We start from the raw sequence: 13,503 nt of genomic DNA, 5'->3' as shown, positions 1-13,503 counted from the left end.
AGATCTTATTTAAAGTTGTGCTTACATCTTTGTAATCGCAAGTGCTACAACTTTTTAAAATAACTCTCATGGTACTGAATTTTGAATTTAAGTTAATAATCATAAACAAAATACAGCCTTGAAAATAAGCCTTCAAAAATGACCAGCCTGCAATATTTTTTTACCAGCCTGCTAAAAGGCTAGTAGCTTGTGTTGACATGCTGGCCACAGAGGAAGGGAAGCACCCTACTTTGCAGCCAGCAAGAAAATGTGGGTTACTAGCTCATTGGCATGTGAGTAAAAAAAAAAAAAATCTACCAAACAGGCTAGTGAAGGATAGACAGAGCTGTGGGACGCATTAACCTTTCACAGCCAAAATGGAAAAGAAGCAGAGAGACGAAGGAGGGATGGAGAGCTCTGTCCCTTCTTCTGCCAGCCCGCTTGCTCGCCTGCATGAAATTCTCGGTCATCTGTGGCTACCAACCAAGTTATTAAATACAAAGCTGTAGTAATAATACCACCCCATGTACAATGATGACCTCATTTATAGCTTCTTGACACGTTTTTGGGACGTTCCATATTCTTAATATGCTCAGGGTGACCTGCCGCTGTTAAGACTACACCCCACATTACATGGCAGTGCTTGCACAAATCAATCCCCGTGAAAAGTCAAAGCCTAAAATGTGGAAACACTATGTACTATATTATGTACTATATTCAAAACCATTCGCTGCTTTGAACATTATGGCCCGGTTCACATATAACACTGGTTTGTTGCCATACAAGGGTTTGTCTGGCAGACAATTGAATAAACCACAGTTTGTTTTCTCAATCCCTGGATTGTTTGTTTCCCTCCTCCTCACTCCCTGTATTCCAAATGCCTTTGCAGTGCTGTAGTGCTGGGATATAGAGTGGCTGGTATTTTTCGGCTACTCTTGCCCACTGCCTCTGTAGCCTGGTGAATCAACTCATTAACAACCCACAGTTCTGGACAACCCATGGTTTAGTTCTCAACCCAACAAACCACGTGTTCTCATTCTGGGTTGTTTGTGGTTAACAAACCACGGTTTGTGTGAAAGCAGCTGCATTCATACATAACAACCCAGAATTCAATAACCTATCATGGGTTAGCGTTATGCACAAACCAGGACTATATGCAAGACCTATGTGGGGCTGTCTTTGAAGAGTGCTCAGAAACATCAACTGATCCAGAATGTTGGATCTAGCCCCAGATTATTGACTGGGGCTAGATGTATAGAGCATATTATTCCAGTGTTTGAGTATTGTTAGTATTGTTTTCATGGGAGAAAAATATTCTAGTATCTCTCTTCATCTGCAAAGAGTTTTATTTACTTCTTCCCTGGGGAACCATTGCTCTGAGCATGAAATGCAGATAGTTTTAAGTTCCTAAAGAGAAGTTCCAAAGGGGGTGGGGGACAACTCACATAGCATGGTGTGCTTTGACCTGAGTCCGGCAGTTGCGTCCCCAATAGCAATCAGGACGAGACGTGACAGCCACTGTAACAAACAAATGCATATTTGATGCAGCACTGAGATTAACTAGAAGTTAATGGAGATTGGAGGGGGGATTAACCAATCAGCATAGCTGAGACTTGCATTAGTCATTCTAAAGTAAGAAGTGGGCAATTATGTGACACTGAGGGCCATGTAACTAGATTATCAACTGGAGGACCAAACAAAATGTGTGTATTTTATATTATAGGTACTTCATGCTATCATAGTGGATGCCAAGCCACAGCTGATGGAACATATTTATATTATATTATAACTATATTATATTATATATTCTTTATTTATTTACAATATTTATATACCGCTCCATATCTAGGACAGATTTTGGAGCGGTGAACACAAGAAAGAAAACAATAAAAGAATAAGAAGATGAAAACGGCACATTAAAATTATACTTGTTTAAAACACAGTGGCAATAAAACCGTAACTGGTCCATTAAGGAATGCCCCCTGGAACAGGGCTGTTTTCAGGAGGCACCAGAAACCACACAGTGTTGGTGCCTGCCTGACCTCCAGGGGCAGGGAATTCCAAAGAAAGGGGGCCACCATGCTGAAGGCTCTTCTCCTGGTAGACTCTAATCAGGCCACAGGTCCATGTGGAACCACCAGGAGCAAGCCCTCCAATGACCTCAGTGACCAGGCAGGTTGATAAGGGAGAAGGTGCTCTCTCAGATATCCTGGTCCCAAGTTGTTTAGGGCTTTGTACACTTGTACTAAAACCTTAAACGTGGGCTGGTAGCGAATAGGCAGTCAGTGCAGTTCTCTCAGCAAAGGAGTTACACGCTGGGAGGGGCAGCTCCCAACAACAGCTGAGCTGCTGCGTTCTGCACTAGCTCCAGCTTCCAGAGCAGCCTTAAGGGCAGCCCCACATAGAGCGCATTGCAGTAATCCAATCTTGAGGTTACTACTGCCTGGACCACTGTAGCCAAGCTATCCCTGTCCAGGAGAGGCTGTAGTTGGCGAACCAGCTGAAGCTGGTAAAAGGCACTCAGAGCCGCAGCACCCACTTGGACCTCCAGTGACAATGACAGATCTAGGAGTACCCCCAGACTACGGATCTGATCTTTCAGAGGGAGTGCAACCCCATCCAGAACAGGCAATGCACCTATCTCCCAGACTCAGGAACCACTTGCCCACAGGGCTTCCGTCTTGCCAGGATTCAGCTTCAGTTTATTGGCCCTCATCCAGCCCATTACTGAGTTCAGGCACTGGTCCAGGACTTCCACAGCCTCTCCTGATTCAGATGTCACAGGGAGATAAAGCTGTGTGTCATCAGCATACTGATGGCACTTGGCTCCAAATCCCCTAATGACCACTCCCAGCGGCTTCATATAGATGTTAAATAATACTGGGGACAAGATGGTACCCTGTGGAACCCCATAGCTCAATTGCTAAGGGGCCGAGGAAGAGTCACCCAGTGTTACTCTCTGAAATCAGCCCCGTAGGTAGGACCAGAACCACTGTAGCACAGTGCCTCCAGTACCCATCCCATGGAGTCGATCCAGGAGGATACCATGGTCAATGGTATCAACAGCCAATGAGAGATAGAGCAGAATAAACAGGGTTGCACTCCCCCGTCCCTCTCTCAATAAAGGTCACCCATCAGGGTGACCAAGGCTGATTCAGTCCTGTAACCAGGATGAAGCCCAGATTCAAATGGGTCTAGATAATCAGTACCCCCCAGGAGTGCCTGCAGTTCTTCCGCCACTATGCTCTCCAGAACCTTCCCTAAAAAAGGGGTATCTGCAACTGGGTGGTAGTTGTTTAATATCATTGGGTCCAGAGTGGGCTTCTTCAGGAGTGGTCGCACTACTGCCTCCTTAAGGGCAGCAGAGACCACCCCTTCCCGAAGGGAAGCATTTACCACACCCTGGACCCACCTAGTCATACCCCCTCGGCTAGCTTTTATTAGCCAGGAAGGGCAAGGATCGAGAGGGCACATGGTTGGTCACATTGCTGCAAGAACCTTGTCCATGTCATCAGGCTGCAACAATGGGAACTGATCCCACAAAATTGGGCAGATGGTGGTGTCAGACACCTCGAATGGAAGTGCGCTAGCAGCAGCATCACGTTTGCTGTGGAGACAAGCAATTTTGTCCTCAAAGTGTGATGCAAAAAGGTCACAGCGGGTCCTTGAGAGGACCAAGGCCCCATTCACTGGGGAGAGTATTAACAGCCCCCAGACCACCCAATAGAGCTCCACTGGACGCCGTTGAGGACGCAACGGACGCAGCAAAGTAAGCCTTCTTTGCTGTCCACACCACTACACAATAGGCACGATTACATGCTCTAGAGTGTGCTTGGTCATCTTCGCTTTGAGACTTGCGCCAATTGCACTCTAGCAGACATCCAGCTCGTTTCATTGCCCATAGCTCCCCAGTATACCAGGGAGCAGAACGGGTTCCACAGCACCGGAGAGAGCACTCAGGTGCAATCGAGTTGATGGCCCTCCACATCTCACTGTTCCACAGTGAACCTAGGGCCTCAGCTGGGTCACCAGCTTTCTCCACTAGGAAATCCCCAACGGCATTCAGAAATCCATCAGATTCCATCAGTCTCCTGAGGAGGACTATCCGAATGGGTCCCCCACCCCTGCAGGAGGGAAGCAACGCCATGAGTTCAAATCTCAGCAGGAAATAATCTGACCATGACAATGGGGTTACTTAGGACCCCCCCCCCCCCCATTTTCAGATTATTCATTTCACAGCTTGGAGCAAAAACCAACTCAAGGGTGTGCCTTGCTTCATGTGTTGGGCTAATGACATACTGAGAGATGTCATGGAGGTCATGAGGTCCCGAGCTAGAGCTCCAGAGGCAGCCTCAGCGTGGAAGTTGAAGTCACCTAGAACTACCGTCCTGGGTTCCTCCAACACCACACTTGAGACCACCTCTGTCCACATATTACATGAGTACAGGGACAGTTTCAGTTTGGAATCTTAAAAAAGTACACCCCCTCCCCCAAAGCAACCCCAGAACAAAACAAAAATGCATTCCTCCGAAATGCTAACAGCATTGGAATAGAAATAACACGAACGGGGGGGGGGGGGGGGGCGGTGTTTGTGCGCATGTGTGAGAGAGTGGTATTATGGGTTTCTTTTTATTTGTCCTTTGGTTTTGGATTTAAAGGGTCTCTCTACAACAGTGAAGACAAGCAGCATTGACAAAACCTGAAAGCAAAGAGCAGAACTTTGGTGGTCACTACAGAATTGGACATTATGTAGTTTTAACAAGGAAGTGTTACTTTCTAGCTCTTATGTATATGAGACCAAAAAGGCTAGAGGAGGCATCTCAAAAACTCAAAATGGGAAGGAAGCTATATGGGTTCTTTAACCTGCCCTGCAGGACACCTTTCAGTGCTCTGCATCCTCCCACCGCTATTAATTAGTTAAATTTCTATACTGTCCATTAGCCAAAGCTCTCTGGGCAGTTGACAAGACAAAACATTTTCCCTAAAACGTTTACAGCCTCTTTGTTGTTCTGCAATTGCTGGAATAACGTTATGTACACATACATTGTTAGGCTCCATCCTAAAATTTAAACTGAGTAGCTGCTAAATTCCCCATTCATCTATAGAGACATACATCTATATGTTGCCTGAGTGCCATATGTAGCAGGAAGGTGAGATGATAATAGTAATTGTAGTAGTAGTAGTAGTAGTAGTAGTAATAATAAAAAATATTTGTGTTAGCTGCACTTTTGGAGAGGATACAATTTTAGTTTTTTCATCTCTTTTGCAATTTTAATATCTGGCATCAGGTTTTTAAGATCAATTACTTGTTTATTCTGTATTGGCATATGGACTGAAGGTGGAATACAACTGTTTTAATTTTTTTTTTAATTCACAGCTAAAAAAAAAGAATAACCATCAGCAATTTGTGTAAACAAAATCAAAATGCACTTGCTATGGAAGACTAAGGAGTACAGGACAAACAGAGTTGTAAATACCTTACTAAAAAAAAACCCGGACAACACAAAACCAAACAATTTTGGAATTGTGACCAACTAAGGCTCTAGTCTAAAGCCTAAAGATGTTTTTTTCCCCTCATACCTGGCAATTCAGCCCCCGGAATATTCTGCCTGTACTGATATGCAAGCTCTCGGAAGCTGCGGAGGCCACAACAGTAACAGAGCACCGTTTCTCCAGTAATTCGGTAATCTGGAGGGGAAGAAAAATCTGGTGGTCAAGTATGAAAAGGCAACAAGGCAACATTGCCTCCGAGTATGGATGCGTGCAAGGCCGGTGCTGTACTCCTGAGCTATGCCCCTTTCTCCTAGCTCTTAAAAAGATTTTGTAAGATGAGAGAGGAAGAAAGGAGAAAAAACAATGAGACTTGATCAAATCATAAGAAATTAGCTTTACTGCTAATAGTTGTGAAGAAGAGGGAAATTGAGCAGATACAGCTTTTTACCTTTGCCTGAGAATCTGTACCTGCAAGAAGTGTCCCCTTTTGTATGACCCAGACTGCACAGTCCTACAAATGTCTACTCAGAAATAAGTCTTGTTAAGTTCAACAGGGCTTAATCCAAGATAAGTGGGATTGCAGCCTAGAGGTACTGCTGGCTGCTTAAACAAAGACAAAGATGGATCCAAAAAATAAACAGAAGTGCATGCCATCTTGTACATTATGTTAAGAGTGGGTCCTGGGTTGATGTCTATGGACTAAGACAATCACAAATCAGAAAGGATGCTTTTAGAAATGAAGTCAGATACAAGAAACAAGGTTTACCTGGTAAAATAAAAACTCCTCTCTGAAGAGCTAGAAGACTTTCATTTAACATGTTTTTCCATGTCAAACCCCTGGATGCCAGGTAATCCTGAAAGAGGAGAAGAGCGGCGTCATCAGAGCACAAAGCAGAGGTGCAGTGATGCCTCTGACCCTCCTCGCAAAGAAAACCATTAGGATTTATTCCGCTCCATAAAAGGCTATATAGATCCCTTCCCGATCCCTACCCGCAACCTAGGGGAAACAAGTAGAGATGTTATGGCTAAATGACATCCAGGCCATATTGTGCAGGCCAAATAGAGAGGACTGTAGATTTGCAGAAATCCTGGAGGCTGAGGTTAAGACAGTCACTAGCCAGTAGAGGCTGGTGGCTCTGATTTCGGTGGGGCTGTGGACCCATTCTCGGTTTTAATCCGAACCAGCCAGAACTCTAAAGGAGCTCTCCAAGGTGCTGCCCTATTTGGGGGATAGGTTCTGGCTGGTTCTGACCAAAACCCAGAGCGGATTCACAGCCCCACCACAATCAGAGCCACCAGCCTCCACCGCCACTGGCGTGACATCACAAAATAATAACTGAAAGGAAATACAGAGCCATGCAGGGCATGAAACAATGCATTTGACCATTAGAAGCTTTGGCTGACCCAGCTCTGGTTTCTGAGTTGCCCACAGACACCACGCACACATTTCCAAGTTGCAACCATGAGGACTAGGAACCTTTTTTTTTTTTTAAGCACAAGTGGTAAATGCCCTGGACACTAGATTCACATAGATCTCAAACAGGCTTTCCGACTGTCCTTGTCCAAGATTTTTTAAAAAGACAACCCCTTTTTCCATTAATCATACTGTTGACCCCCCAAGCACAGGGGTAGGCAAATCACTGCCCTGCAGTTGTGCTGGCCTACAAACCCCACAATCCCTGACCGTTGGCCATGGAGGGCTGCTTACCCCTGCCCTAGTAACCAAGACTGAGTACTATCGGCACAGCAACCCACATTTTGTACCAAGAGAACATGAAGCATGCAAATGAAGGTAATTTGCAGAGATTTGACAGTTTTGGACAAGTTCATTCTGCTTCTGCTTACAACAGGAAGGAAGGGCAGGGGGCTATGGAATACCCTAAACCTCCTCCTCCAGTTTTCTCACCTGTTATTTTTTGCATTTCAAAGATCATATTCTTAGCTGGAATGGCTACAAAACTTTGGAACCAGAGTTCAGAAAGCTTTCTCAATTCTGTGCTCAGTGTTCATTTCATCAATGTGTGGTGTGGTAGCAAAAACACAGAATACGTACAGCTCTTTTCATGAATTGTAGTCAAGACTGCCCCATTCTCCTATTTTTGGTGGCTGCACCAAATTTTGAGTCACACTCCTTTGCTTATATTTTTCAGGTTATCTAGAACCATTTTGCAGATGTCTTTTGTCCAGATCTGCAGCTTTGATGCCTTTAAAAAAAAAAGCAATAACAGAGGCTTCTTCCTGAGACGATCACAGCCAATCAGGGATCAAAAGCAGTATGATGATGTCATGCCATCATGCAGCTAGTCAGATCTGGCTACGTGATGTCATCCCAAAAGCCAATTCAGAATGATGTCAATGCTTTCTTGCCCTCACTCTGAATGGGAGAATATTGTCACCCAATTTAGCAGCAACTCCGCCCCCTCTAAACAATAGCTAAGACAGAGGATGGCGTGTATGTGTTTCACAGAGGATGAAAGTTCAAAACATGTCCCCCACTCCGCTCAATGTCAGCCCTAATATTTTCTCAGCTGGTGTCTTTTAAAACAAAATATACCTTTAGAATATCTGATTCATAGTTATTGCCATTCAGGACTCCATCTAAACACTTGTCACCAAGGTTTATTTCTGTTAAGAAATAAAAGAGAGGAGGAAAATGATCTTTGCTCTGAAAAACCCAAGAGGCATTTTATCTTCTTTTGCATTTAAAAGGGCTTTCAAATATTTAGGTCACAATCCCAAATTCATAGAACTGGAAGTCGGTTTCATTGCAATAAGAAATATTAGTTTCCATATTAAGGGTTGGACACCTATACAAGTTAATTTCCTACTGCAGAAGACGGGCAGAGGGGGAACAGGAAGACACTGAAGTCCACAGGGGGGGATCCTGGGTTCTAGCACAGGGGCAGGTAGAAAGTAGATCTCCAGATGATTTAGCCATCAACTCTCAGCATTCCTGACCATTGGTCATGCTAGCAGGGGCTTCTAAGAGTTGAAGCTCACGACAATGGGAAATCTATCTTCTGCCCCACTTCTGTTCTAGCATAGTCAGATAGAGTTTGGACTGCACAAACAGCTGAAACATTTTAAGTGGGAACAATGGTGCATCTCATTTATAGTTCTCAACACACCATGTCTTTAAACCTCCCTGCTACAGAGACTCCTGTGTTTTGAAATGCATATGCTGGACTTAGATGTGGGGCACATTTAGCTTGGTTCAGGCCTTTTAATGAGCCTCCATCAGCTTGTAGAACAGAAGCCTCCATTTGCCAATTGATGTTCCAGCTTAGAGAAGATCTATGTAGCATACACTGCTGGAACGCCTCCTTCCAGCCTCCCTTGCACAGCTCTTCTCCACCTGAAGGGAGGTATCACTCCCAGCGGTGAGCCTCTTTCTGCATAACTTGTCTGAACCAGTAACTTCTGCAGGTGGGTGGGGGTGGGCAGGGGCAGTCACAGGCTTCTCTTATAGGATAGGCTATTAAAAGGTTACTGTCTCAAACAGGACCTTTATTTATTTGATTTGTATCCTGTCTTTCTACCAAGAAAAACGGCACTCAAGGCAGCTGGAGGCCACCACATTGGGGAAGGCTGCTGGACTGGTTAAATAATATTTATACCAACGATAAATGTTGACATTGTGGTAAGTCAAGAGCTGACTTTATCTGTGTGCCTGAAGGAGGATTCATTATTGAGTGGCGGGGGAATGGAAAAATGTTTTAGAAGAGTAATGGCCACCTATTTGGATAGCTTTAGACACACTCTTGGAGAAGCCTATCAACGGCTGCTAGTCCTGATGCCTATATGGTACCTCCAGTATCAGCGGCAATGTCAGTGGCGGTGAGCCTATGTACACCAGTTGCTGGGGAACATGGGTGGGAGGGTGCTGTTGCACTCATGTCCTGCTTGTGAGTTTCCTGTGGGCAGCTGGTTGGCCACTGTGTGAACAGAATCGTGGACTAGATGGACCCTTGGTCTGATCCAGCAGGGCTCTTCTTATGTTCTTAATATTCCAAGGGCAATTTAGGTAGTGTGAAAACACTTTTCAGATCATTACATTTCTCAAGGAATGCACCAAATAAGCTTAACTAGAATTAGATGTTATTTGCTTGCTAATATTAAGTTGGGAGCCAAATCCTTTTAGTGTCTAATGTTCAGTGCTCCCAAGTTCTTTCAAGGGTTTTTGAAAAACAATCCCACCAACAGCAGAAGACTCTTTAAAACAATTATCCTTCCGCCCTACCACTGAATGGTGCCAAGCAGCCAAAACATGCCACCCGGGTGCAGCCCCAGTACAAATGGCAGAAGGGTTGGAGGCAGATGGTACCTGTGAACATAGAGAAAGAGAAAGAAATGCGGCATCAGCCACTGAGCATACCAAGCAGTAATGGACCCCAAATCCTCTACGGGGCTGTTCACACAACATGTTAACCCACACTCAAGTGTTGAGTACAGGTTGTTGTTGAACTGTGGATTGTTCGTTGAACTGTGGGTTAGCATGTTGTCTGAACCCAGGACGTTTTCCGCAGGTGTTTGCCCCTGCAGTGGGCTTCCAGGATTTAGAGGTGCCGAGATAATGATAAGCCAGATCCAGGTTTGCTTACAAGGAGTCTTTATTGAGTACTTACAGCGCACAGGCGTACCCAATGGTTGGATCAGACAGCTTCTCTGAACCAAGAGCCAAAGGGTAAAATGGGTCTTATACCATACATGTTAGCAGTGAGGCAGCATGACAGCAGCAAGCGTTAATTAGCATTCATCTGCAACTTTCCCAGCATAGACCAACAGCCCCACGTCAGAAGGGAAACAATCAGAACTTTCCCAGCAGACACGTGTAAACATAACCTCACTTATCAGGCGCTTCCCCGGCCCTGATAAGATATATGGTTCACAGCTTGTTAGTATGGAATGTGCTGAGGTGGCGATATCGACCTTTGACTCATCTCACTAGCTCAGAGGCCCCCTAGCAAGGGAATTGGGCTTAAGCAAAGGGCATTACAGATCTCTAAGTCTCTCTAAAACTACCGGTTACTCAGGTTACTGGCCTGAGGCCTTACAGCAGGGTGGCTTGTTAACCACAGAGAAGTACAGCTCACTTCAGTTGCTGAGATGGTGTTGCATTGCAGTGTTCTGCACCCATCCAGAACAGGAATGGAAGTCTACACTGTATTCCTTCCCCCACCTGCAAAGGAATACGCATCACTTGCGAAAAGGAAGAGCTCTCTCTTTCCGTCTGCAGTTCCTTAAACTGCATGCTCCCCCAGCTCCCCTCAAGTAGATTTATTCACAAGGAACAGCCACCCACCATCTGAATCCCAAAGGGATTCGTGCACTGCACTGTGAAGGAGAAGGAAGTGGGTGGTGGTATCTAGTGAAATATATTATAGCCTGTCCTCTTGTAATGGCTCAGGCAGGTACAAATTAAAATGGGCATATAAGAAAACAGAGTAAAAAACACACGGAAACTTCCCCAACCTTTTGCCAGCCTAACTCTGACAGCCCGTGTGAAAAATGTCCAACACAGCAGCCGTATCAGCATTGTAAGACCCAACTTTGGAACCATCAGGAAAAACACTTTTTGCAGAAGGATGAACTGAAATTTGCATCCCACGAAAGGATGGCTAGCTCACATTGCTGAGGGGCGATATGTGGATTCTGTTCACGCTCCGCTCTCCGGTCCGGCATTGGCTGGAAACAACAAGTGCATATCACGTGGCTTCCTTGAGAAGGACACACATACTCCTGGATAGCTAGGAAAGCAAACAAAGAGACACACAGAAAAGGTGAGCATCACAGGAGTCAGACAGCGAGCATCACAGAATCTTAAGGACTGGACCCAAAGGACACATAAGCCAGTTTTTTTTCCAGACTTCAGACCCCTACACCACCACCACCACCACCATTATCATTATCATTATTATATTCAGGATTTGAGACTCTTAGCTCCCAAACCCATTTTCAATGCTGAAACCTTAGGCAGACCTGAATTGCAAAATTGCAATCCTAGGCAAAATTAAAGAACAGATTGCTTCTGAGTACATGCAGAGTGCAAGACTAGCTGAATTTTATGTATTTATAAGGTCTTCATAATAGATACAGTTCATGAAATCCTATCAGTCTTATACAACGTACATTTTTACACTCTTATTCCAAATATTCAGGGCTTATATGCATGTAAATACACGTATTTTCAACCTGTTTCTGCTCCCATTCCATTTCACAGAATTCCCAATAAATTATATTGTGGCACCCTGTAACAGAGCTAATGGAGATGACAGTATTCCAGCTGAGCTATTTAATATCCTAAAAGATGATGCTGTTAAAGTGCTGCACTCAATATGCCAACACATTTGGAACACTCAACAGTGGCCGCAAGACTGGAAAAGGTCAGTTTACATTACAATTCCAAAGAAGGGCAACGCCAAAGAGTGTTCAAAGTACCGCACAATTGCGCTCATTTCACATGCCAGCAAGGTGATGCTCAAAATCCTACAAGCTAGGCTTCAGCAGTATGCGAACCGAGAACTACCAGAAGTACAAGCGGGGTTTCGAAGAGGCAGAGGAACTAGAGATCAAATCGCCAACTTTCGCTGGATCATGGAGAAAGCAAGAAAATTCCAGAAAAACGTCTATTTCTGCTTCATTGATTATGCTAAAGCCTTTGATTGTGTGGATCACAACAAACTCTGGCAAATTCTTAAAGTGATGGGAGTACCAGACCACCTTACCTGTCTCCTGAGAAACCTGTACGAGGGTCAAGAAGCAACAGTAAGAACTGGACATGGAACAACCGATTGGTTCCAAATTGGGAAACGAGTACGACAAGGCTGCATATTGTCGCCCTGCTTATTTAACTTATATGCAGAGTACATCATGAGAAACGCCGGGTTGGATGACTCACAGGTCGGAATTAAGATTGCCGGGAGAATTATCAACAACCTCCGATATGCAGACGATACCACCCTAACGGCAGAAAGCGAAGAGGATCTAAAGAGCCTCTTCTTGAGGGTGAAAGAGGAGAGTGCAAAAGCTGGTTTGAAACTCAACATTAAAAAAACAAAGATCATGGCATCTGGCCCCATCACTTCCTGGCATATGGAAGGGGAAGAAATGGAAGCAGTGACAGATTGTATTTTCTTGGACTGCAAGATCACCGCAGACGGTGACTGTAGCCATGAAATTAAAAGACGCTTGCTCCTTGGGAGGAAAGCTATGGCAAACCTAGACAGCATAGAAGCAGAGACATCACCTTGCCGACAAAGGTCCGTCTAATCAAAGCTATGGTTTTCCCAGTAGTAATGTATGGCTGTGAGAGCTGGACTATAAGGAAGGCTGAGCGCTGAAGAATTGATGCTTTCGAACTGTGGTGCTGGAGAAGACTCTTGCGAGTCCCCTGGACTACAAGGAGGTCAAATCAGTCCATCCTAAAGGAAATCAACCCTGACTGCTCATTGGAAGGACAGATACTGAAGCTGAAGCTCAAATATTTTGGCCACCTAATGCGAAGAGAAACTCTCTGGAAAAGACCCTGATGCTGGGAAAGACTGAAGGCAAAAGGAGAAGGGGACGGCAGAGGATGAGATAGCATCACCGATGCAATGAATATGAACTTGAGCACGCTCCGGGAGAGAGCGCAGGACAGGAAGGCCTGGCGTGCTATGGTCCATGGGGTCACGAAGAGTCGGACACGACTGAACAACAACAACAAACCCTGTAATGAACTTTATCATTCCAAAACATAACAAAAATTGGTGATTTCTCAACAAAACTGATTTCCCTGTCTGCATTCTCTTATTTTGATGTTTGTAAGTATTAACATACATAGACGGTGACTGAGTGCAGACGTGGCTTCCCCCGCGTGTGATCTGCATAATTACCCACGATGCAGCGTGGGTTGCCATGTTGTCTGAACTCAGCGCAGTGCACAGCAGGGGTGGCTTCTTACCAATGCTACAACCCCTACTACAAGCCATGGATTTTGGCGTGGGTAAGAAACCACCCCTGCCGTGCACCGTGCTGAGTTTGGACAACATG

General features: G+C 45.0%; 1 protein-coding gene across 7 annotated transcripts in view; it reads right to left on the bottom strand.

Moving 5' to 3' along the window:
• The window catches only part of CHFR (checkpoint with forkhead and ring finger domains), a 91,622-nt gene that overhangs the window by 56,684 nt on the left and 21,435 nt on the right, over positions 1 to 13,503 (bottom strand). For 5 of the 7 annotated variants that reach the window (XR_014785778.1, XM_084820147.1, XM_084820150.1 and 2 more), the window contains 6 exons: positions 11,100 to 11,219; positions 9,713 to 9,796; positions 8,027 to 8,097; positions 6,239 to 6,326; positions 5,560 to 5,667; positions 1,425 to 1,497 (listed from right to left, as the gene is read on the bottom strand). Coding sequence is in view for 5 of the 7 variants with exons in the window: in XM_084820147.1 (XP_084676273.1) it covers positions 1,425 to 1,497; positions 5,560 to 5,667; positions 6,239 to 6,326; positions 8,027 to 8,097; positions 9,713 to 9,796; positions 11,100 to 11,219 (544 nt within the window). In the remaining 2 variants the exon portion in view is untranslated. Of the gene's footprint in view, positions 1 to 1,424; positions 1,498 to 5,559; positions 5,668 to 6,238; positions 6,327 to 7,494; positions 7,677 to 8,026; positions 8,098 to 9,712; positions 9,797 to 11,099; positions 11,220 to 13,503 lie in introns of those variants that run through there. The other 2 variants (XR_014785779.1, XM_084820152.1) reach the window with 2 other exon arrangements.

This window comes from Heloderma suspectum, chromosome 13 (assembly GCF_057233095.1).
Source record: "Heloderma suspectum isolate Gila_16-S chromosome 13, 16-S_ref, whole genome shotgun sequence".
Taxonomy (NCBI): domain Eukaryota; kingdom Metazoa; phylum Chordata; class Lepidosauria; order Squamata; family Helodermatidae; genus Heloderma; species Heloderma suspectum.
This window is presented reverse-complemented; position numbering and strand designations above follow the sequence as displayed.